This window comes from Myodes glareolus, chromosome 6 (assembly GCF_982192425.1).
Source record: "Myodes glareolus chromosome 6, mMyoGla1.1, whole genome shotgun sequence".
NCBI classification, from domain to species: Eukaryota; Metazoa; Chordata; class Mammalia; order Rodentia; family Cricetidae; genus Myodes; species Myodes glareolus.
The window spans coordinates 6,306,805-6,332,234 of NC_142031.1; the positions used below are offsets into that span (position 1 = coordinate 6,306,805).

Genomic DNA, 25,430 nt, shown 5'->3' on the forward strand with positions numbered 1-25,430 from the left:
TGTAATGTTTAGGCTTCTGTTTTACTTAATTGCTGGATGGCAAGGACCTTACCACCAAGTTAAGTTCCCACATAAAGACTTCCTTACAATGTTAACATAAATCTTTATTAATAATCTTCTGTACTCACAAGGTACAAAAGGAAAGAATCGACTCCACAAAGTTGTCCTCTGACTTCCACCTGTGCATCAAGGGATGTACATGTCCACACATAAATATATATACAAAATAAATTTTAAAAATTTTAAGTGAGAGTTCTCCAAAACAGCTCAGTGGATAAAGATACATGCCATCATCTTCCTCTCTCTCTCTCCACACTGACTTCCCCAGGCCTGTACATGCCCCCTCTAATAAACTCCTAAGCAGGTTTGTTATGTGTTCCGTGTTTCCTTCTCACTCACCCCTGGTAATTTCAATAAGACCTAGTTAATAATAAGCCTGAGCTAAGAGGCCAGACAGTTTATAATTAATACAAGCCTCTGTGCTTCACTGGAACTAAACATCTGTGGAACTGGGCAGGACAGAAATGATCATCTACAGATGTATTACAATTAAGACTAAAAATAGGAAAGAAAGTCAGATGCACACCTTTAATCCTGGCACTTAGGAGGCAGGAGCAGGCTGTAGTGATATTTCATTTGTATTTTAATAAATAAAGCTTGCCTGAAGTTCAGAGCGTAAAACAGCCCCACTGGTCAGCCCTACAGACCAGGCAGTGGTGACACACACCTCAAACCCCAGCCCTAGAGAGGATTATAAAATGGGAGCGAGACAGCACTCACTCATAGTCTCATTCTGAGATTCCTGGAGGCAGGATCGCCATTTCAGACTGAGGCAGAGGTAAGAGCCAGTGGCTGGCTGCTTTGCCTTTCTGACCTGCAGGGTGAAACCCAATACCTGTCTCTGGGTTTTTATTAATCATGTTAGAGCAGATCTCTTAGTTGGAGACCAGCCCCATCTACACAGAGTTCCAGGACGACTAGGGCTATGGAGACTCTGTGTCAACCAAAACAAACAAAAGCCATCTAACTTATAACAGTGACAAGAAACACCAGAAAAAAGTGTGTGTGCATACGTGTGCACGTCTGTGTTCATACCAGTGACATGAGTGTATATGTGTGTGTGCGAGAGAGAGAGAGAGAGAGAGAGACAGACAGACAGACAGACAGACAGACAGAGACAGAGACAGGGTGTGTGTCTTCCTATGCAGTCCAAACTGGACTCAAATTCACAATCCTTTGCCTTTGCCTTTTAAGTACTGGGATCACAGGCCAACTCCAGTGCAGCCTTCTGGCTTCCTCCATTTCTCTCTATTTCCTAGTGATCTCCGTGATTTCAAACACTGAAATACTGCGAATCCAGATTAATATGTAAGTGTGTGTTCATTTTATAAAAAGGTTATCATTATCCTTCCTAAAACAGAGAATTTCACTGTATAGCTAATATAAATTACATGTTTTGAAAAATAGCTGACTCGCAGCCTCTATTATTCTATGAATCTTTGGTTGGAATATGAAAAAATGGCTTCTGAAGCCAATTTATAATGATGGTAAGCCATTGTTTTTATTTCTTTAGTAACAAAAAAATAAATTCATTGTATATGAAATCTGATACAAAAGAAACTGATGTAACAAAGCAGTATCCATAGCAACTACAACTTAATATTTCAGCCCTCTTCAGCTGCAATGGATTAAATAAAATGACAAGATGTTTCCTTTGAAAAGTAACCGGTTACCATGGAAACAGTTTAGTCTAAGAAGTAAACAGGGAGTGGACAGAAAGAGGCAGGAAGCTTGCATCTGAATTTCAAAAAGGGAGAAATATCTCTGCCGGGAGATAGGAAGGCAGAAACCAGCAGCCTCTGAAGGACTGGTCATTTAGCCCCAGGGGCCTGCCCCACCCTAGGGCTGGTCTGAGAATGTCACAGAGTCACTTCACCACCCCAAAGAAAGGGGGAGTGGAGGGAAGTACTCTGGACCTCTACTGCAGAGTACCAAGTACAAAGACGTCAGAAACAAAAGGACTTGATTCAGACTTTAGCTCTATGTGTATCTTGACATAATCTCTCTAGTCCTTAGCTCATAACGGCAACTAACTCAGCAAAGAGACTGTAGAAATAAGAGAATAGCTATGGTATGAACCAGCACAGGCCGGCTGCTGCAGTCACTGCTATTCTTAGTTCTATGAGGTGGTGACCACAGAACAGGGCAAATCTCCACACTTCACCTTCAGATCATATCCACCATGACTTCTGAAAAATTACAAACTACACAAATGGCTTTCTTGCTCTTGAGACCAAAACCATCGTGAAGATGGAACCAAGCCTGCTTTTAGCTCCCCACTGAGCCTAAGAGCATATTTTATAGCTTTAACTAGCATGTAGGAAGTGTGGACAGTAAAGGTTTCATGGCACATCTTTGCCATGTCTGTCTAGCACTGTGGTCACATTCTCCCCCAGGGTCTGTCTCCCTGAACAGTCTACCTTACACTTTCATGTCACTTTCTTTTGCATCTAGGAGAGAAAACATGTCATACCTATTTCTATTTTTCAGAATCTAGCTTTGTTTTACTTAAAAGGACGATCCTGCAGTTCTATCCAATTAATACTTTTTTATTACTGAATAACTCTCCATTATAGATAGACAGTACATTGTCTTTACTTATGTATGGATAAGCACCTAGGCTATGTCCATAATTGGCTACTGTAAATAGTATTGCAATAACATGGATGTAAAGTATCTCTTGAGTGCTGACTGAGATTCCTTTGGTACATGCCTAGGAGTGGTACAGCAGATTAATATACCAGTTCCGCTTTTGGTTTTCTTGAGGAACCCCTATAACTTATCTCCACAGAAGGTACACCATTGTATGTTACTACAGTGTGTAAATGTTACACTCTATCCACTTCCCTTCAAAGTCATTCCTGTCTGTTATTCTCTCACTCTTTTTTAAAGTGTATGTATGCACCTGCACACACTGAGTGCAGTGACTGCAGCGACCAGAGAGGGTGTTCAGATTCCCTGGAGCTGGAGTTATAGAGAACAACAGTGAGACAAGGGACATAGACTCACAATTTGTATTATATGCTGTGAATATGGTGGACAAAGAGGTAAAAGACACCGATTTTTAATATGTGTAGTTATACTGGACAGTGTTGAGAATGGAAACACCAGGGGCTGGAGTGATGGCTCAGCGGTTAAGAGCAAAGGTGGTTTTCCAGAGGTGGGAATCAAATGTCAGTCCTCTGAGAGCACATTAATCACTGAGTCTTTTCAACAGGCCTGTTTGCTTTCTTTTCTTTAGATCTATTTTATGTGTATGAGTGTTTCATTATATGTATATGCACCATGTGCATTCCTGATGCTCATGTATGTCAGAAAGGGGCAAGAGACTCCCTGGATAAGGAGTTAAGGATGGTGGTGATCACCATATAAGTGCTGGGAACTGAACACCCCCCTCGGCCTCTGGAAGAGCAGCAAGTGCTCTTAACCACTGTGCATATCTCCAGCCCCACCTCTAATTTGCTTTCTTAATTACAGTCTCCAAGGTGAGATGGACTCTCAAAGTAGTTTTGATTTGCATTTCCCTGATGTCTAATATTAAAGATACTGTAAACGAGCTCTAATATTCTAAATCAACTGTATCTTAGCTATAGTTAGCAATTAAGGGGTTTATTCCAAGATAATAAAATTACTCCAATCAAAGTTAATCTGAAAAGAGGTTTGATAAACTATCTAGCAGGAAAAAAAAATTCAGCTTTCATTCAAAAACAATGAAAAGGGAGAATTAGTCAATAACCGAATGAGAGACTGGTTCCTACTCACTGGATGAAGCCAACATAGGCCTAGAGGTGGACTCACAGCACAAAGTCCTCTGATAAAGCTCCCAAGAAGCCTTGTCACAACTCCACAGCGCTGCTGCCAAAGAAAGTAAGGACTGAGGAAAGTAAAAAAACTCTTTCAGGAAGTCACAGCAATTAACTACAGAAGCAGCTCTCCCACAGGTTTCTCCAGGGTCCAGACCTAAAGAGGCATCAGCTGAGGAGTAGTAAGACTGATAAGTACCATAACTACAGCCTTTCAAATAATTTCAGGTTAGAGAAGCAGGGGTTAACTGTGTTAGAATTGGGTGTGGTGGCGCAAGGCTGAACTCCTAGCACTCAGAAGTGCTAATACAGGAGGGAAGAGTTGGAAGGCTAAGTAGATTATAAAGGAAGGAAAGAGGACGATTCACTTAATATTTAGAAGAAAGACTGACTGGATGGACAGCAGATGAGAGGGAGCTACTTTCAAGTGTGATGACAACACTGTTCATTGTCTGCATTTCTTACCCACTATCCACTGATCTGCATACATAAAACTCTGTCCCAACTCCAGGCTCCTCTGGACATTACACAAATGTAAATGGCTTTAACAACCACAGTTAAAGAAAAGTACATATGCACATATAGGCATATCAAGCGTTAGCAAACAAATTTATTGCTATTATTATTTTTTGGAGACAAGGTTTCTCTATATAACAGTCCTGGTTGTCTATAGACCAGGCTGGCCTTGAACTCACAGAGATCGATCTGCCTCTGCCTCCTAAATTCTGGGATTAAAGGCATGTGCCACCACCTTCTGGCTACAAATTATTCTTTGAAAACCCTATCATGAAGGAAGACATAACAGCTGCCCTCCAGAATTGAACTGGTCTCCTGAGCAAAGATAGACTTTCCATGTACTGAAATCAAACTACGTAAGTCTGCAGAGAGAAACCATAGAGCTGGTAAGTAGGGCTACAACACAATTCCAAGGTCTCTCTGTTTCAGTCAGAAGAGACTGAAATGCTTTAAAGGCAAAGCCATCGCCTAACTCCTTTTTATTGTAGTGCTGTGAATATGGTGGGCAAAGAGGCAAAAGACACCAATTATCTGCTTTATATGTGTATACTGGACAGTGTTAAGGAAAGGAAACACTGGGAGCTGGAAAGATGGCTCAGCGGTTGAGAGATGGCTCACATCCTCCAGTTCCAGGGGATCAGATACCTTCACACAAATGCATATAAATTTTTAAAAATATCAAATGTTACTGTGTATGTGTGCGTGCGTGCGTGCACGTGTGTGCACACATACATACATACATATGGGGGGCACGGGCACAGCATCTTTAAAAACACAATATATGAGTTTGAGACCACCCTGATCTATAAAGTGAGTTTCAGGGCAGTCAGGGCTGTTACACAGAGAAATTCTGACTTGAAACACCTAAATAAATAAAATATAAAAAATAAAGAATAAAAATAAAAACACAATCTCAGGGCTGGAGAGATGAAGAGCTAGGAGTACCAGTTACTCTTCCAGTGGACCCAGGTTCAGTTCTTAGTGCCCACAATGGTACTCATCACTGTCCATAACTCCAGTTCCAGAAAATTAAATGCCATCTTCTGGTGATTTCGGCCAACACCAGGCAAGCACGAGGTATGCAGACATATATTTAGGCAAAATCTCTCTCTCTTTCTCTCTCTCTCTCTCTCTCTCTCCACACACACACACACACACACACACACACACACACACACACACAGAGATAAATAAAAAATTAAAAAGTAAAAACAAAATTTCAAGACCTAGAAAGTATGCCTACAATCCCAGCAATTTAGGATTAGGAACTAACAACTAGGGAGGCTTAGGAACTAGGGAGGCTTAAACAAAACAGTAGGGTTGAGTTTGAGGCCAGTCTAGACAACTTAGTGAGATCCCGTCTCAAAACATAATGAAATTGGAGCACACAGCTTAGAAGTGGAGCACTTACCTACTAACTAGGTATCAGGTTATGGGGTCAATCCGCACAAAAGGAATAACAAAAATTATTTCAAGAGGAATAAAGATAAAAACTGAGAAGGAGCGAGAAGGATTAGCCAAGTATGGACAGCTGGTTACAAACAACCTTCAGTCCCAGGACAATTCCTAATGTTGTTTTGCTATTAAGAGAATCATACCTGCAAGAACCTGGAGAGGAGGACTTAGAATTGTGACAATGCAAGAAGCACTTTCATGCCGTTCTCATCGTCTTTACAACCAGGCCAGACCCATGAGGAAGGTGAGCTCAGAACAGAGAAGCAGCTGGTCCGATGCCTCACTATGTGGAATTCCAGCACCATCTGGCTCCATATCTAGTCATTTCATTTCTCTTACTCCTGACAGAAGTACTTTACTGAACTTATTTTTGTTTTGTGGTTTTGGTTGTTTTTTTTATATATATATAATGGGCCTCACTATACAGCAGTGGCTGTCCTGAGATTCACTCTGTAGACTAGGATGGCTTCAAACTCACAGAGATCTACCTGCCTCTGCCTTTGGAGTGCTAGGATTAGAGGCCTGTGCCTCCACACCCCTTTGAACATATTTATGCCAAAGATCCATTTGTCTCAGACATGGTGATACACATCTGCAGTCCTAGCACTTGAGTGGTAAAGGCAGGTAGATCTCAGTCAGGGCTACATAATGAGACCCTATCTCAGTCCCTCCTCTTCCCTCAAAAAACAACCCATCTGTCAGTCCCTATATTAGAAACAGAGGTCATAAGAATAGATGTGACCCCTGTCCAACATGGAACAATCACATAACTACAAATAAATGTATAATTAATTCAAAGGTTGTTAACAGAAATTATCTCTAGTTTAGCTGAATTAAATAACAGCTCACCTTAGTGTTGGAGCATCATAGTGCACACAAAATGTAAAAGGCAAGTTTTCTTTCAGAATTATTTTAAACATATATCCCAGCACTTGTGGCATCTAGATCAGAAACTTTACCAACACAGAAGATTATCAACTATGTGTGTCCTTCAGAAGACTCATGAGTGCATGCTCCTCCCGCCCCCCTCCCCCCACCAGACAGGGTTTCTCTGTAGCTTTTGGAGCCTGTCCTGGAACTTGCTCTGCAGACCAGACTGGCCTTGAACTCACAGAGATCTGTCCACTTCTGCCTCCTGAGTGCTGGAATTAAAAGCATGCACCACCATAACAAAGCATGAGTGCATGCTTTTAAAGCTGTGTTTTAACTGGTGTTTCCCTCCTCCCAGCCCATCCTACATCTGTCACAGGGTTAGAACAAGTGTGTCTTTGGTAGGAGGAACATGGGTTCAGTAAGAACAAAAGTAGAGTGGAAAAGGAAAAGCAAATCAGAAGGAAGAAAGGATGAGGAACCTGTGACACTAGAGAATCAACACACGATATACACTAGGACGGAGGCCAGGCCGGTCAGAGTTGCCTCAACCAGGGACCACACCGGGAAGATGTGGTGAGAAGCAGATGGTATTAAGAAGTGGTCAGTGACACATGGCAACTGTGACCAGGCTGCCCACCAGGGACAGGATGCATGTGCATGCTTACACACTGTGTAGCTCCACTCAGATTTCCTACAGGATTCTATCGCAATGGATGAAGAGGAAGCCGCAGGGTAAAAGATCTGAGACTTGACTATTCGCCAGGAAGCAAAACCTTCTGGGCTTCCCCATATTTCTGGATAGCTAGTGTTCTCTACCGATAAACCTGCACAGAGGCCCCCACCTCCACCCCTGACATGCCTCAGGCCCTGGACAGGAGAGAGAAGCTCAGAGGCAACTTCCTGAAGACATTTCCTAGAGACAGGAGAATGGAGAACAAATGCACACACGAGAACAGTGCCGCCAACTTTACTGCATGTGAAGCACAGGAAAAGAAAACCAACTTAAAACCCAGAGGCCATCCACACAGCACCAAATCTTCACCAATAAGACAGATGGCTGTACCAAAGCACCATGAAAGCAGGTCTACACCAAGACTAACCAGTCAAACAAACAACAGACTCTGACCCCAAAAAAATTTTAACTAAAAAGGAAGAAGTAAAGACCTTTCAACAGAAAAATAAGTATTCTCCCAAATACTCAAACATATGTAGAAAACACTTGGTATTATCCCCAAACTTCTAACACAATGTTCAAATACACAGCTTTATAACAGGAAGTGGCCCTCACAGGAGGGGGAACCAAACACAGAAATATCAACGAAGACATTAACCCTACATTAGTCCTCTATGCAGCAACATTTTGGTTCTAATATAAAATTAAGCCTGCAAGAATACAAATTAAATGTTTTAGGAATATTTTAAATGTTAGTCCTGCTAAAACCCTGTCCTGACCAGAGGCCTCTTCTGACCAGAGCCAATCAAACAAAGCTCCACAACCATGTTTCCAGCTGAGCACTTATACAAGTCTTCCTCCTTGGTGTCAATAAGCAGTGAACTTCCCCGCTGACAGGGAGGCTGCATACTCTCCACCTTAAGTGCTTTCTGCCGTCCTCACAAGGTACAGAGCCTGACTGCTGTTTCTAAATTGCTCCTAACCTATGGGGGAAAGGGGAGAGGAATGAGAGGCAGCTATGCAATCCCAAACTTCTCTAACTCCCCATTTGGCTAAGAATTCCATTGTGCAAAATCTGCTTATCCTGATTGGCTCCCTAGTGAAGGCACCTGCCTGGGCTCTCTCTGAAAACAGTAAGTACAAAAAAGCACAACTTCACCTGGGAGTCAAACATAAGCCACAGGTACAAAATGTGGCCTTGTCTGCCTTCTTTGGCACCAAACCCCTTCCACTCTCCTTCTACTGAACTCAAGTCATGGAAAATACATATACATCACAAAGCTAAATCAAACATACCATAAATCAAAGTATATGAATCTCAATTTTAACACAGATGTCAATGTGTTTAGTCTCACAAAGTGGGAAAGAAAATATCCAAACTGCAAAAAGAAGGCTTTGCTCCCTCAGAAGGAACAGAGAAAACTGAAGTGATGTGACAGTTCCCTTTCTAAAACCCACTTTAAGATGATACAGTTGCGATCCACAGCCACCCCTCATATGTCACCTCATAAGAATTATAATTTGCTGAAGCAAACAGACTCTCAATCAAAACAAGTTCCACCCACCTTCAAAGCAACCAATAGCTGCCCACCTACCACCCTTCCTAAAACAGCCACACAGATTCACTTGTGGCCAGCAATCCCTACAAGGCACATGGGCAGTGAGGCAGCCTGCAGGTTTACAAAACAGATAAGTTCTACAAAATGCACTGGACAAACTCAGGCTAAAATCATACCGAAGAGAAGAGGAGGTAAGGTGAGGGAAGGGGAAGAGGACGTAGACAGAGACTCACAAAGCTTCACACTTTACACATTTGCTTAATTCATCTCCGGGTAGACCCCACGCACAGCTCAGAATTTATGCTTCGCAATGCCACCTCTGCACAGCCAGCTGGCTGAATCAAAGGCTCTAGAACATGCACTATGAATGGCGAGATGATTCATAAACATCTTTAGAAGGAGCTCGAGCAGCAAAGCTAATGTCTCCGAGAGGCCAGGGGAAGATCGCCTACCTGCAGGGGCTGAATGGATCATCCATGACTAACAGAGGCTCTGGTGAGTCTAGCTGGATTCCTGTACCTCTAGTTACTGCTAAAACTCTGCCCTTTCCCACTCTAAATACTCAAAATGGAGGCACATGCAGGCTGAGAGACCTCACAGAGCTCTCACTGAGCTTGTGCTATGACCTAAGCCTTCACGCAGAACGCAGAAACTTCCCTCACACTGACAGGACTGAGCATGTGCTGTGACCCTCCCTCATCCACACAGTGTCTCTCCACAACGCAATCAATCTCAACCCTGCTGTTTCCGTAAATAAAGCCCAGCCAACAGACTCCGAAGCTTCTCCCTGCACACCAAGCTAGTGTGCAGGGAAGTGGGGCCTTAGAAAGGGGATTCCAGACAGCCAACACCAGGGAACTCCACAAGCCAAGCCAGGGAGAGGCTTCTGTCCACAAGAGACAACAGCAAGTTTTCTTTTGTCTTTTCTGCGCTTAAGTAAATTAGATTTTTAAGTAAATTAGGTTAAGTGACCAGTTTTTCAAGAAAGAACAAAAATGAAAAACCAGATATGAATGATTGCACCTGAGATTAAACAGAAACACAGTAGCATACTTAAGCATAGCAGCAGTGCTTATGACAAGCAACTAAAACATTTCTTTTTGACTAAAAAGGCCAAACAAGCAAGCTAGCTATGTAAGGATGGCCACAGTGGAGACAGATGGCACTAAGGCCAACACATAAAAAATCCTATGCTTAATGCAAAGAGTTTCAAATCTCCAAGTGATAAATTACAACCTATCCTAAGGTAATTAACACAAGCTCAGTCAGGTTTTGAAGAATATAATTCTAATAATAAAAACAGCTAGAAGGTGCAAATCAAGGACTTGGGGACTAGGGGGTGTAACCCAACAGTAGGGCACTCAGCATGAACCATAAGGGTGGGCTGACACCCCATTCCCAACAGAAAGCAAATGTGCATTCTTTTCACCCCACACCTAAAGACCATCCGCCACAAGCACCTCAGCATCCAAATTCCAAATCCTGATTCAACTCTCTCAGTCAAGCCCTCACAGCACTATCCACATAACTAAATTCATTAAAAACTCATTCTGAAAGATTTTTAAAGCCATGTACATCAGGCTACCTTGCTAGAGCACCACTGAGCACCACAAGCACTCATTCACACTGCCTACAGAACTGCAAAACAAGTCTGTCTTCACATCCGGTGCTCATCTCCCTCAAATGGGCTGTTTGTCATGTAAGAAACAGCTGACGTATGTTATTCCCACCTGCAAACTAAAAGGTGATTACTTGTATCACTTAGTTATAATTTAAAAAGAAAAGGAAAACCACAAAATCCCCCAAAACATGAAAGACAAGACTGGGGGAAAAGGGCAGGACCAACTGCTTCTGTTGAGAAAAACATAGTGACCTAGAGAGTCTCACAGCAGCAGCACACCACAGGCTGTCCCATGTGCAAGACAAAGCACATTATAAGATGCGGAATCTACACATTCGTCTGCAGAAAAGATAATCTACAGCCTCCCCGTAATGCCAAGGGCTGAGGATGTGACTCAGTTGATAAAAGTGCTTGCCCAACATGCATGAAGTTCTCGGTTTGCGCTTCAGTACCACTTAAGCCAGGTATGGTGCTGGGAATCATAGCATTTTGAGGTAGGAGACTCAAAAATTCAAGGTCATTCTCAGCTGCATAAAAGTTCTTCATTTCAGACAAAGAAGTGAGGGGGAAGGACAAGAATGAACGCACAAATGCACACACTGAAAAGGGCTCCCTTTGTCTTAACAAATGAAAACAGGGCTGCAGACTGGAGAACATCCCCAGAACCGCTGCAGTGGACGTGCTGATATGGAGAGAGAGTCCCAGAGTCACAGAAACTCTGGGAAGGGTCATTTGAATAAATAACATGGAATAATAATTCAATAGAGTCACCTGAATGCTGAAAGAAAACCACAGAAACTATTATATAGTTATTCTAAGTCTAGAAAATCATATTCTCAAAATTATTGTTTGGTCTCACTAGCTGCCCTGGATGGTTCCGATGACCTGAATCCTGGAGAAGCCTGGCCTGCTCCTCTTCCTTGCCTTCAGTAAGTGACTAGGACAGCAAAATTCATCTGCAAGGCATGAACCTGACATTCTGTTGTTGGCTATTGGGAAGGAAGAAAAGGCAGCTTGTGCAAGTCACCTAAAGGAAGAAGTCCTGCCTACATCCTCTTTCATCCAGACAACTCAGACAACAGTTAGAACTGGGGCTCTCAGAGAGCTAGGTCGCTGTCCTGGCCTAGAAGTGCTTCCTGCCACACTTGCTTACACTAGTATCTGACATTGTTGGTTGTGTCATTTGATCCAGGTTCAGTTTTTCTTACGTGGAGCCAAGCTCAGAATTTACAGGCTTTTTAATAGTTTTATTCAATATATGAAAATGTTTTCTGGAAAAAAGTTACTGTAATAATCTGATATGGGCCTTGTCCTACCGTGTTAAAAGCCTTTTAGCACAAGGAAGACTGTGTTCAAACATGATAGCAACCAAGAAAATGCTTATAGTGGTTCATCTCCAAAAGTTACAAAGATCTTTCATGAGATTAAAGAATGTGTAAGGAAAAATAAAAATGAATGTAGCACCTTGTCAAATAAAATATATAGCTACTCCTACAATTAGCAAGAAGTTACAAACATCCTAAAATCTTACAAGTCACCTGCAGGGTTAACTATGACTGCTTTCACATGATGGATGCAGACCAGATCCAGGAAATGCATACCTCAACGACAGACAGAAAGATAAAGTGGTCACATGAGACTAGAACCTAGGCATGCCAGATCCAAATGGAGATAGTCTTTCCCAGGAATGATTTTAACTCAAAGATGAAGCAGTCAATTAAATGTTTATAAGATACAAGATGAAACACATAAAGACACAGAACCATGCTAAGGCCAATCAATCTACAGCAGCTCAACCAAAGACTCTGGTGTTTTGGTACAGCAGGTCTAACTGGTTCTGTTTACCAAGATCTCTGAGCTGAAATTTCTTTCCTTTTGAGGGTGGGGATTTTGAGACAGGGTTCCCCTGTGCAGTCCTGGCTGTCCTGAAACTTTCTCTGTAGACCTTGGACTGAGAACTCCACCTGCTTCTGTTTCCCAAGTGCTGGAACTGAAAGTACACACCACCAGCTCCCAGCTGAACTTGATTTATTTTGGGTTTTATTTTTGTTTTCCAGACAGGGTTTCTCTGTGCAGCCCTGGCTGCCTAGAAACTGGCTCTATAGACCAGGCTGGCCTTGAAGTCACAGAGATCTGCCTGTGTCTGCCTCCCAAGTGCTGGGATTAAGGAGTGTGCTGCTACCGCCTAGTCTGAAATTTATTTTTTAAGTAGTTAGAGTTTGAATTAGACTCTTCCTACAAAAGGAAAGTCACAATGAAACTACCTTGCAGAGAACACTCACCCACAGAAATAAATTTGGGATGAATCTCATTCACATACGACCAGTGAATATTCCCTGAGTGCATAGATGTCAGAGACAGACTCTAAAGCAGAGCTGAAGACTGAGGGTAGGCTGGCTTGAAGCGCTCACTTGTCACTCACCCTTCTAATTTGTGTCCTATTTGAACAGAAAGTTAAGCTCCTTAAAGGACAAGGGAAAATGGATGGAGTCACATTCCCTTAACTGAGACTCTTAAGGTCAGAAGTTTCTCAAGGTTAGGAACTTTCAATTATAACGAATACACATCCTAGGAGCACCTGAACCATAACTATGTTTGTTCTTTTTACAATAAAATGGGAAAACTTACACAAAGTACATTAAACTAAAAAGTGTAGCTTCAGATCAGTGTAAGTCAGGTGTGTCACAAAATGAATTCTTGTGTCAATGTACATGAATTATTAAGTTTTCAGATCTTTTGCATTTTAGAACTGAAAAAATCTTAAATCCAATTACTGTAGAAGGTTTTGTAACAATTAGTATTCTAGATTTTAAAAACAAACGTAAGAAAATATATGGTAGGGCTGGAGAGATGGCTCAGAGCCTAAGAGCACTGGCAGCTCTTCCAGAGATCCTGAGTTCAATTCCCAGCAACCACCTAGTGGCTCACAACCATCTGTCATGAGATCGGGTGCCCTCTTCTGGCATGGAAGTGTACATGCAAGAGGAACATTGTATACATAATAAATATTTAAAAAAAGAAAAAAATATATGGTTATTTTCTTTCCAAAACACTAGAGTCTTTGGTTGAGTTGCAGTAGATTGGTCTTAGGCATGGCTCTTTGTCTCTTTTTACTGTCCTTATTGTTTAGTTTCAAGCTCCACTCCAGGCTCACTCTCCCCCTTTCCAAACCCTACCAAGAAAGCCCACCAAGGGTCAGCTCCTTCTGGGAACTGCTCTAGATGAACCCTGCAGGGCATTTAAGACCCAATCACTAGACCTGTCACAGGCTCTCTTTCTCCCCTGCCTTCCCAGAGTCCCCAGGAGATGCTTTGCTCTGTTTATTAAGCCTGGAATTATTAATTCAGCTGAATTTGGCTTACTGTATTGGAGGAACCCCCAAACTGGGGATTTTTCAAAAATATCTATCTCTTATTTGTTTCATCTAGTACTTCACATCCATTTAATGGACTGCTTCATCTCCCAGGTAAGATCAGCCTGGAAAGAACTGTCTCCTTTTAGATCTGGCACGCTGCCACCTTTTCTTTTATTTTTTTATTAAAGCCTAGAATACTAATTGTTACAAAACCATCTACAATAATTGGATCTATAGCATTTACCAAGAGATCTGCTTCCTCTACACGGTAAATGCAAGAAACTCAAGAGTACTGAACATCCAGCTCCCAATCATACACTTGCCCATGTGGCCAATGGCACAGCAAAGCCAGGGTGCTAACAAGGCACAACTTGAGACACCAAGATGAAGACAGGAGGTAGTAAACAGGCACTTGAACAATGATATTTTTAAGAGACCCAGGCAAATAAGCAAGAAAAACACAAGCACTCAGCGATGACTAATTTGATCAACAGTGGGAAACCACACAAACGATGTTTAACTGTCTGCTCCAAGATGAAATGGGTCTCCCTCAGGATTCCGTTTTAGCTTAACACATTGGGTTAATCCAACACCCGGACTGTATAAGGGGCTGTGACAGACATTCAAGTTTGCAGTCACATAACTCCCACCCTTAAGCTCCAGGGGCCACACAGGAATGTTAAACCAATCCCCCCTTTCGATCTTCATCGACTTGATTTGCCTCAATGCCTCAGTGTCTTAAGAGTCAGTACACAGCATCCAATAGTCACTATTAATGCTCGAGTCACCACACAGCCTTATCTTTATAAATTAAAGACAAAACAGAGACAAGCCCTGCAGGAGTATGCAGGGAAAACAATCCTTCCATGCTCTCTTAAACCTAACACACATTTGTGATCAATTAAGCATCTGTGGGAACCACACACTCGGCTCCAGACTTCAGATCTGAAGTGATGCTGGGGATGAAACCAGTAGGCCAAGGCAGTGAGTCACACTCCTGCTGCTGCAGAAGCCTCCAAAGGCTGCCCACTCTCACATGGAAGTTTCAGATATGTTTCAGCTTTTCTTAAATTTTACTTATAAGCAAACACTCGAGTATTTCTTTACCTCAACTCATCTAACACCTCTCAAGCATTTGAAATACAGCAAACAAAGGGAAACACTGGGTCAAGCACAGATGTGAAGAAACTGGATTGGAAAGTTCCAAAAGCCAAGGGATTCAGGGCCAATGCTGCGACGTGCTGCTTTCAGACCCATGCTCCACTGTGACAGGAGACTGTCCTCCCACTGTAAAGACACCTTCTAAAACAAACTGGGGCCAACAGGTAGCTAGACGTGCCTTGCAACCATAATATCCTGGATTCAATCCCCAGAACTGGGCAAGGTGGCAGAGAAGGCGGAAGGGTTTTGAGGCATTACTACAAATGAGTGCATTTATAACATATAATACAATTATGTGTTGCAAATGAAAAAAGTATGCAACCCGTGTGGGTCTGACAGAGGTAAGTTATACCTAACCACTCAGCAAAGACAGATGTAAATTTAAGTTATAAACCCAGCAGTGGGGCTGGAGAGATGGCTCAGAGGTTAAGAGCATTGCCTGCTCTTCCAAACGTCCTGAGTTCAATTCCCAGCAACCACATGGTGGCTCACAACCATCTGTAATGGGGTCTGGTGCCCTCTTCTGGCCTGCAGGCATACACACAGACAGAATATTGTATACATAATAAATAAATAAATATTTAAAAAAAAAAAAAAAAAAAAAAACCAGCAGTGAAGGGTGTGTACCACTCCTGGAGAAGGGCTCAGTTAGATTCCCAGTACCAATATTGAGCAGCTCAAAACATCTGTGACTCCAACTCCAGGTGATCCAGTGCCTCTAGCTTCTTCTACCTCTTTTTTCTTTTTCTTTCTTTCTTCTTTTTTTTTTGTTTTTTTTTTTGTTTTTGTTTTTCAAGACAGGGTTTCTCTGTGTTGCTTTGTTGCCTGCCCTGTAGCTAGCTCTTGTAGACCAGGCTGGCCTCGAACTCACAGAAATCCTCATGCCTCTGCTGGGATTAAAGGCGTGCACCACCACCGCCTGGCACCTCTAGCTTCTACTGGCACTAGCAATCACGTGCACATGCTCACAGAGATACACACACATATACTTTTTTTTTTTTTCAAATTGCTTCTTCGAGACAGGGTGTCTCTCTGTGTATAACATAGCCCTGGCTGTGCTGGAACTCATTCTATAGACCAGGTTGGCCTCAAACTCTCAGAATTCCACCTGCCCTTAGATTTCATAAAAGAAAACACATGATACTTGTCTCCATAGTAATTCTCTGCAAGTTGTAGAGTCAACAAAGGGTTTTCTCCCACTTTGGAGACTCCGCTGTTTCCTTTGCCTGCAGAAGGATTGTACTTCATGTAACACCATTTGCCAATTCCGATTATTTATTAAGCTAATAAAGCCTTTCTCTTTCAGGTCTTAGTTTTTATGTTGGATAACTTTTACATGAGGTGAAAGACAGATTAGTTTCAGCCTTCTCCATGTCGGATATGTAGACTTGTCACCACCTCTTATTTCAAGAAGCACTCTTTTCTCCAGTGTCTATGTTCTAGCATCTTTGTTGGAAACCTGGTGGCTGTGGTTGGCCTCTGGGCCAGTACCACCCTGTTGCTCTTCCTATGGCTCTGGGTTATACTTCAAGTCAGGTACTACAGAACCTCCTCACAACTGCTCTTTCTGCTCAGGGCTGCTTTAGTGATTTAGGATACTTCGTGCTTCCATGTAAGTTTAAAGATTATTTTAGTTCTATGAAAAATGTCAATGAAAGGTGATGAGAGTGACACTATTTCCAGACTGCTGTTAGGAAGAAGCTATTTTTATAGTATTGATTTTACAATTTCGTAAACATGGGAGGTCTTTTCTTCTGTCTTCTTTAGTGTAGTGTTTTTTATTGTATTTTTTACATATTTATTTTTATATATGTGTGTTTCTGTGTACACTTGGGTGTCCACGGAGACCAAAAGAGGATGTCAGATTCCGAGGAGCTAGAGTTGTTACAGGAGGTTATAAGCCTCCTGATGCTGGTGCTGGAAACTGAATCTAGGTCCTCTAGAAGAGATTTATGTGTTTTTAAAAGAGCTGTTCCTCCAGCCTTGTGCAGTGTTTTTAAAATCTCCATTGTCAAAGTCTTACTGTCTTGCTTCTTTGACTAGGTTTATTCTTGGCATGGAGAGTGTGTGTGTGTGTGTGTGTGTGTGTGTGTGTTTAAGGGTTTCATTGTTATTGGGGCACTAGGGACTGAACACACAGTCTGCATGTGCTAGTCTGTGATTTTTTTTTATTTTACATTTTTGAAAAATGTATATGAGTTTTCCTGCATATGTATGTGCACCACATGCTAGCTAGTGTCTATGGAGGAGGAGGGTGTCAGATCCCCTGCAACTGAAGTAACAGATGGTCCTGAACCACCATGTGGATGCTGGGAATCAAACCTGGGACCTCTGCAAGAGCAAGTGTTTTTAACAGCCGAGCCAGTCCCTGCTTAAACTTTTCTTAAGTTGGCCCTACAAGGGATCTATTCTTGCTACCTTTATGAGTGAAATTTGAGCTTCTCATTTTCAAACGTAAGTCATGTACAAAGAATGTATTTGACAGTAATATTTCAAGTCATTGTCCCTCTCCCCATTCTTGGGATTAGTCATATGGCTTTATGCATTTTATAGAAGCATCAACTACATTCCAATTCCTCTTTTTACTTTTAATTTGGAGGGAAGGTCTTATCAAGTTGCCCAGGCTGGTTCTAAATTAACTCTGTAGCATGGGACAGATGTTGAGCTTGTGATCCTCTTGCCTCAGCATCCCAAATAGCTGGGATTACATGCCTGAGCCACGAGACCTGGCAGCCTTTTATATTATGAAATGTTTGTTTATATATGTGCATTATCATGTCTTTTATTAAGAACAGTATGAGAGAATTAAATTAGCATCCCTGTGTTTGGCAAACAGAATGATATTTTAGTGAGATCATGTTTATTCATCCATTTCTTCCCAAGATTCTCCAGCTTTTGGAATACACCTTATTCAACATAATCCCTAATAATTCTCAGGACTTCATTGTTACCTGATGTAATGTCCCAATTTTCAACTCCAATGCTTTAACCAAGTTGTTTCTTCTTTTAGTTATTTTTCTAGGGCTTGTCAATCTCTCTTTCCAAGAAACCAGCTCTCTGACTTCCTGTGCTGTTCTTCAAGCTCCACTTCATTAATTTCTCCCCCGATCCTAATTACCTCTGTCTACTGGCTTTTGGTTGGTTAGGCTTGTTCTTGTTTTTTTTTTTTTTTAATAACCTTGAAGTGCATCATTAAACCTAATGTTATTCCCAACATCTCTTCTGTGTTTTTTTGAGCAAGAATAGTTTATTAAGTACATTTGCAAGAGGGCAGGAAAATGGACAATTACTAGAATGCCACACATAACATACAGCTGTCTCTTGATAGTTATGTGAGCCTTCGTAGCTGTACATACCTTCATAGAACTGCCTTCATGGCATCCCAGAGATGCAGATAAGTAGTGTTTTCATTATAGTGGTATATTGTTTGTATTTTAATAAATAAATCTTGCCTAAGATCAGAGGCAAAGCTAAAATCACTAGAGGTCAGGTAATGGTGACACACATCATACATCCCAGGATTTGGGAGACAGAGGCAGATGGATCTCTGTAAGTTCAAGGCTATCCTGGGCTATATAAGATCAGTGCAGAAAAAAATCCAGGTGGTAGCAGCTCACAACTTTAACCCCAGTCCTAGGGAGTCACATACCTTTAATTCTAGTACTAGAGGGAATATAAATGAGAAAAGAGAGAGGCTTAGTCTGCAGCCACCCAGCCTTGGTAGAAGTAAGGCTTCTCCAGTGTTTGGTTGCCTTGCTTTTCTGGTTTTAGGGATGAACATCGATTTCCGTCTCTTTTGAGTTTTTATGATTCGTGCTACATGTGCTTCTAAGAATTTTTAAATTTCAGCTCTAATTTCATTGACCCACTGTTCATTCATGAGCGTGTATATAGCTTGTGTGTGTTCATTCACATGTATGTACAAGCCATACGACACCAACTCAGATGTTAGCCACTTTGTTTCTTTAGAAGGGTCTGTGTAGTCCTGGCTATCCTGAAACTTTCTCTGTAGACCAGGCAGGCCTAGAACTTGGAGATCTGCCTGCCTCTGCCTCCGGAGTGCTGGGATTAAAGGTTGTATGTTACCACTGCATGGCCAAGAAAGTCCTTTTATTGACCTCAAACTTGCCAGCTAAACTAGGCTGGATGAGCAGTAAGTTCCAACTTCTGCCTCCCTAATGCTGAGATTGTGCAAATACCACAATGCATGGCTTTATTTACATGGGTTCCAAGAACTGAATTTGGATCCTCATGTTTGCAAAGCAAGCATTTTCCTGGCTGAGCCTATACTTTTTGTAATTTCTTTTGTTACTGGTTTTGAGTCTTATTCAGGTATGATTTAATAAAATCCAAGAAACTGCTTCAACAGTTTTTCTTTGTCAGGATTTAAAAAATAAATTAAGATTTTCTTCTTTTATTATGTATGTATATATGTGAGTGTTTAACCTGGATGTATGTACATACACTACATGTATGTCTGGGACTCACCCAAGATCCTGGGAATGGTGTGATCTGCTAAAAAAGAGAAGATGCAATTGTTGTCAGCCATCATGTAGGTCCTAGGAATCAAATACAGATCCGCTGCGAGAGCAACAAATGCCCTAAACTACCAAACCACTGCTCCGGCCCCTGGAAGGATTTCTATAATGTGATTTGTTTATGGAAATTGTGTGCTTGCAGCTGTCAGACAGAATGGTTTATAAGCATCTGTTAAGGTCATTGGTCTGTGGTGCGGTTTTAACACTGAAGTTTTTTTGTTGATTTGGGGAGTTGGAAGAGGGGATCTGGATGACCATACTCACTGAAGATGGTGAACTATTAAAAATCACCCATTAGCCAGGTGGTGGTGATGCACACCTTTAGTCTCAGCACTCAGGAGACAGAGGCAGGTGAATATCTGTTGAGTTCAAGGCCAGCCTGGTCTACAGAGTGAGTTCGAGGACAGCCAGGACTGTTTTACAGAGAAACCCTGTGTCAAAAAAACAAAACAATCACCCATTATAATTTTTCTTTTTAATTTAATAGACAGTGTTCAGTCTACATGAATGCCTGCATGCAGGCCAGAAGAGGGCAACAGATTTCATTAGAGATGGTTGTGAGCCACCATATGGTTTCTGAGAATTGAACTCAAGACCAATGCTCTTAACTATTGAGTCATTTCTTCAGTCCCCCGTTATTGAAGCACAATTAATAGACACTCAGAGACAGAAATTTGGGTTCAACTTGAAGGTCAGAAAAGCAAAGCAGCCAATCACTGGCTCTTTTCTCGACCTCAGTCTGAAATGGCAATCCTGCCTCCAGAATGAGACAGTGTCTGTGAGTTGTCTCTCCTGTTTATAATCCTCTCTGGATCTGGGATTAAAGGTGTGCACTGCCTGGTTTCTACAGCAAACCAGTGTGGCTACTGGGATTAAAGCCTGGTCTGTGAGGCTGAACAGAGGGGCTGTTTTACTATCTGATCTTCAGGTAAGTTTTATTTATTAAAATACAAATGAAATGCCACTATAGCCTTGTCTGTGATAAGTTATGTCAAGCTGAAGTTAAAGTTAACTAGAACTAGGGTCATCTTCCACTTTCAAGCTGTGTGCCTTTGGTCACTGTGGAATGTGCTCTCTTGTACACTGTAAGGATACACTGTAAGGATTTGTCACTTTGAATTGGCTTAATGAAGTGCTGATTGGACAGTGGCCAGGCGGGAAGTATAGGCAGAGAGACCAAACTGAGAATCATGAGAAGAGGAAGGGCAGAGTCAGAGAGTCACACGCAAACGCAGAGAAGTAAGATGAGAATGCCACACTTAGAAAAGGTACCAAGCCGCCAGACGGGGGTGGCACATGCCTTTAATTCCAGCACTTTGGAGGCAGAGGTAGGTGGATCTCTGTGAGTTGAAGGCCAGCCTGGTCTACAAGAGCTAGTTTCAGGACAGGCTCTAAAGCTATAGAGAAACCCTGTCTCAAAAAACAAACAAACAAACAAAAATCTTTATTGTGGGGGCTAGAGAGATGGCTCAGTGGTTAAGAGCATTGCCTGCTCTTCCAAAGGTCCTGAGTTCAATTCCTAACAACCACATGGTGGCTCACAACCATCTGTAATGAGATCTGGTGCCCTCTTCTGGCGTGCGGGCATACATGCAAACAGGATACTGAGAATACTGTACACATAATAAATAAATAAATAAATCTTAAAAAAAGAAAAGAAAAAGAAAAGGCACCAAGCCATGTGGCTAAACATAGATAAGAAGTATGGGTTAATTTAAGAGTTAGCTAGTAACAAGCCTGAACTACTGCTTAAACATTTATTATTGTTGTTGTTGTTGTTGTTTAGTTTTTTGTTTTTCAAGACAGGGTTTCTCTGTAGCTTTGAAAGCTGGTCCTGGAACTCACTCTGTAGAGCAGGCTGGCCTCAAACTCACAGAGATTCATCTGCCACTTCCTCCTGAGTGCTGGAATTAAAGGCATGTGCCACCACCGCCCAGCACTGCTTAAACATTTATAAATAATATTAAGCCTCTGAGTCATTTATTTGGGAAGTGGCCACTAGGTATTTGGGAACAGGCAGACGGGACAAGAAACTTATTACAAGTGCTGGTGAAGTATATTTCTTATAACCACACTGCCTTTCATGTATGTTGTGGGATATTTGTATGCTGTGTGAAGATACATTGCTGTGACTGGTTTAATAAAGAGACAAATAGCCGATAGCCATGCAGGAGGTCTGAGCAGGGGGAGTAGGAGTCGAATCTAGGTGCGCGGGAGACACAGAAGCAGGATGGGTGGTACATGACAGAACACTGATTAATAGGTTAAATTATAGGAGCTTGTTAGGAAGAAACCAAAGCCTAAGCTATAGGTCAGGATTTCATAATAAATAAGAAGTCTCCATGTCGTTATTTAAGAGCTGGTTGGCAGAACAAAAAAGTCTCATTATGCATGTAAATAATTATTCTGTTACACCTTACCAAAATGGCTGGAACAGGTGCTGCTGTCCACTCCCCACTACTAGTCTCACCAGACCTTTCAGTGAGTGTTCCTGGAATCTCATTAGTCAAAGTAAACTGAACAAAAATAACTAACCTTTCCCAACTAACCTGAATTTCCAACATATTAAGGAAGGCTTCACAAAGTCTGCATCAAGGAAATGATCCACTCGTAAATTCAAAGCACAGAACAACAGACATCTCTGTCCTTATCCCTTCTCTCTACATCCTCACTCCCACACCTTTTCTTCCCTACTAAAAGAAAAAGTATTAAATGCTGGTAACACTGACTATGAGATTTACATAGGAGTTTGGAGTCACTTTTTGGTATCATAAAAAAGTATAGATGTATGAACGAACAAGTACATATACATGTTAAGTGAGAAAAGGAAAAAAAAATTCTTAATGGCACAAATGAATGACTTACCTTGTCTCAGGATTGTAGCCTAATATGTAGAAAAATGAGTCCACTCGGGCTTTAAACTCTCGAGCAGCAAATATGTCAGAAAAATGGGAGATGTTACACTTCCCTCTGGGGAAAAACAAAAGACAAAAGGTATGTTTAAATTAGTTGCTTTACAAACAAAAAGTGCAGTTGAAAGGGGTGGAGGAGAGAGAAGCACATGCCTAAATCCAGGGTGTATGAAAAATACATAGGTTCCAACCTTGACTGGAAATGATTTTTGTTTAATGATTGCTTCAGTGTATAACTTTGTATCACAATTGCCTTTACTTCACACTTTGTGATAAAATAAAAACAATTAAACCATAAATAAGAACTGGGAGTGATGTAGGTATACCCCTCTGTATGGTATAAATGTTTTATAACCATTGGTTAATTGGCCTATGGCAGGGCAAAATATAGGTAGTTGGGAAAACTAAACTGAATGCAGGGACAAAGAAGGCATAGTCAGGCAGATGCCATGTAGCTAAAGAAGGAAAAGACGCCAGAACCTTATCAGTAAACCAGAGCCTCACGGTGATACACAGGATCATAGAGTTGGGTTAATTTAACATGTAAGAGCTAGCTAGAAATATGCCTGAGTCGTTGCCCAAACAGTGTTGTATTTAAAGTTTTGTGTGACTATTCGGGTCTGGGTGGCTGGGAAGTAAAAAAGGACTGTCTGAATACACGGGAGTGTGGTGCAGTGGCTAGACAATCACTACAGGTCCGAGGGATAGTCAAAACAGTGACTTCTATGCAAACCTAGGCCACCAAATTACGGTACCTCAAGAAACCTCACCCAATACTAACAACAAAAGACAATCTGGAGGCACACAACAGGCCCAACTTCCCACTGCACACATGTGATGTGGGATGTCCTTCTGTATATGTGTTGCTTCTATTGGCTAATGAATAAAGCGGTTTCTGTCAATGGCTTAGCAGAGTAAAGCCAGGTGGGAAATCCGAATAGACATCTATAGAGACAGTGGGCGGAGTCAAACAGCTGCCATGCAGCTGCTGAAGGAGACAGACACTGCTGGAACCTTTCTGGTAAGCCACAGCCTCGTGGTGGTTAACAGAAATGGGTTAATTCAAGATGTAAGATCTAGCTAGAAATACCTGAGTGGCTGAACAGTGCTGTAATTAATATAGTTTTAGTTTCTGTGTGATTATTCAGGTCTGTGTGGCCTGGAAACAAAAGAGCAGTCTCCTTCTACACACTTGTACACATACTTGGCATACCGTGCTCGCTCAAAAGTAAGGTATTATCTCACAGTGTGTAGTGGAATGGATAAGAAGAGACTGAGTATTAAAGAGAACTGCCATCATTTCCATCTGTTTGAAATGTGTGATCAGAGTTTTCTATGGTCCTATCACCACCACTCCTGAAATACTTCTTCATTGTTTAACAGGAAAGCTCCACGTGCAGTCACCCAACACAAAAGGAGGCACCCTAGAAAAATCTCACCTCAGCTGGGGTGGTGGCACTAGGGAACCTGAGCTGAGAGGATTGTAAGCATGAAGTATACATAGAAAAGACATCCTCTTAAAACAGGAGTGGGGTTGTACAGAACTGGTGGTATACTGTGGCCACATAATTAGAAGACAGTGCAGAAAGATCACATGCTAAAGGACAAACAGTGAGGATGGAGCTTTCTATAACAAAAGGGTGGGAATATGAATAAAAAGCATGACCTGAGCTGAGAGGATTGTAAGCATGAAGTATACATAGAAAAGACATCCTCTTAAAACAGGAGTGGGGTTGTACAGAACTGGTGGTATACTGTGGCCACACAATTAGAAGACAGTGCAGAAAGATCACATGCTAAAGGACAAACAGTGAGGACGGAGCTTTCTATAACAAAAGGGTGGGAATATGAATAAAAAGCATGACCTGAGCTGAGAGGATTGTAAGCATGAAGTATACATAGAAAAGACATCCTCTTAAAACAGGAGTGGGGTTGTACAGAACTGGTGGTATACTGCGGCCACACAATTAGAAGACAGTGCAGAAAGATCACATGCTAAAGGACAAACAGTGAGGACGGAGCTTTCTATAACAAAAGGGTGGGAATATGAATAAAAAGCATGACCCAGTAAAATTATCAGTAACTAGGAAAGTCTCCCCATACCTGAAGTTTATGTAAAATAAAAGGAAATTCGGGATGGGAGCATGGAATTCACAGTAGCATGTCTGTGGAGAGCTGCAGTTAGATAGCCTTACTTGAGAAAAAAAAAAAAAAAACAAACACAGGACCTCCAAAGAGAGGGCTTTCTGGCCTAGGTTAAAGTGGAGAAATCTTTGTGAAATTATTTTCTCAGTTTCCATGAGGTGTCTCCTGTCTTCCTGTGAGCTACACGGACATGTTGGGAACCTCATCTTGACTCACAAACTGTGTTTTAAGTGAATGGCTGTGTACAGTTCTCACGGTGGTTTCTCTAGGTGTAGCAATCACACAGAGAACTCAGCGTAGAGCTGGGTACCAACAAATACTCCCAACTCTAGCAGTGCAGAGACCCTACTTGTACCCAGATCCCTTAAAGACTGACCTAAATACCTCTTTACACAACCAGGAAAAAAATCAGAACATTCTTTTGATGCTTTTTAAAATTCATTCTTTAATAAGCTAGGAAATCCATTCATTAAAAATTCTTAACTTTTTTTTTGCTGATATGTTTAATGCAACTAATTTTTCTTCAATCATTTCTCAAATGCATGCCAAGATTATATGACATTTTTATTTTCATTTTCACAAACTCCTTTTCTTTTAGCTTGCATTGCCCCTTATATCAGACATTGTTTTAATGGGAAGTATTAACTCTCTGAGTGTAGAAGGCTTGTACTCTTTTGTTTTTCATGGTAAGCTACTAATTAATTCATAGCTATGTAATCAGATAGACATTTTGTCTTACAACTTAATATACAAGCAACT

At 41.6% G+C, this 25,430-nt stretch overlaps 1 protein-coding gene across 9 annotated transcripts in view; it reads right to left on the reverse strand.

The window, feature by feature from the left end:
- Rere (arginine-glutamic acid dipeptide repeats) overlaps positions 1-25,430 on the reverse strand; it is a 353,454-nt gene that overhangs the window by 131,162 nt on the left and 196,862 nt on the right. For 8 of the 9 annotated variants that reach the window (XM_085690231.2, XM_085690238.2, XM_085690234.2 and 5 more), the window contains one exon: positions 22,480-22,584. In XM_085690231.2, coding sequence (XP_085546357.1) covers positions 22,480-22,584 — 105 coding nt within the window. Of the gene's footprint in view, positions 1-9,391; positions 9,531-22,479; positions 22,585-25,430 lie in introns of those variants that run through there. The other variant, XM_085690239.2, reaches the window with a different exon arrangement.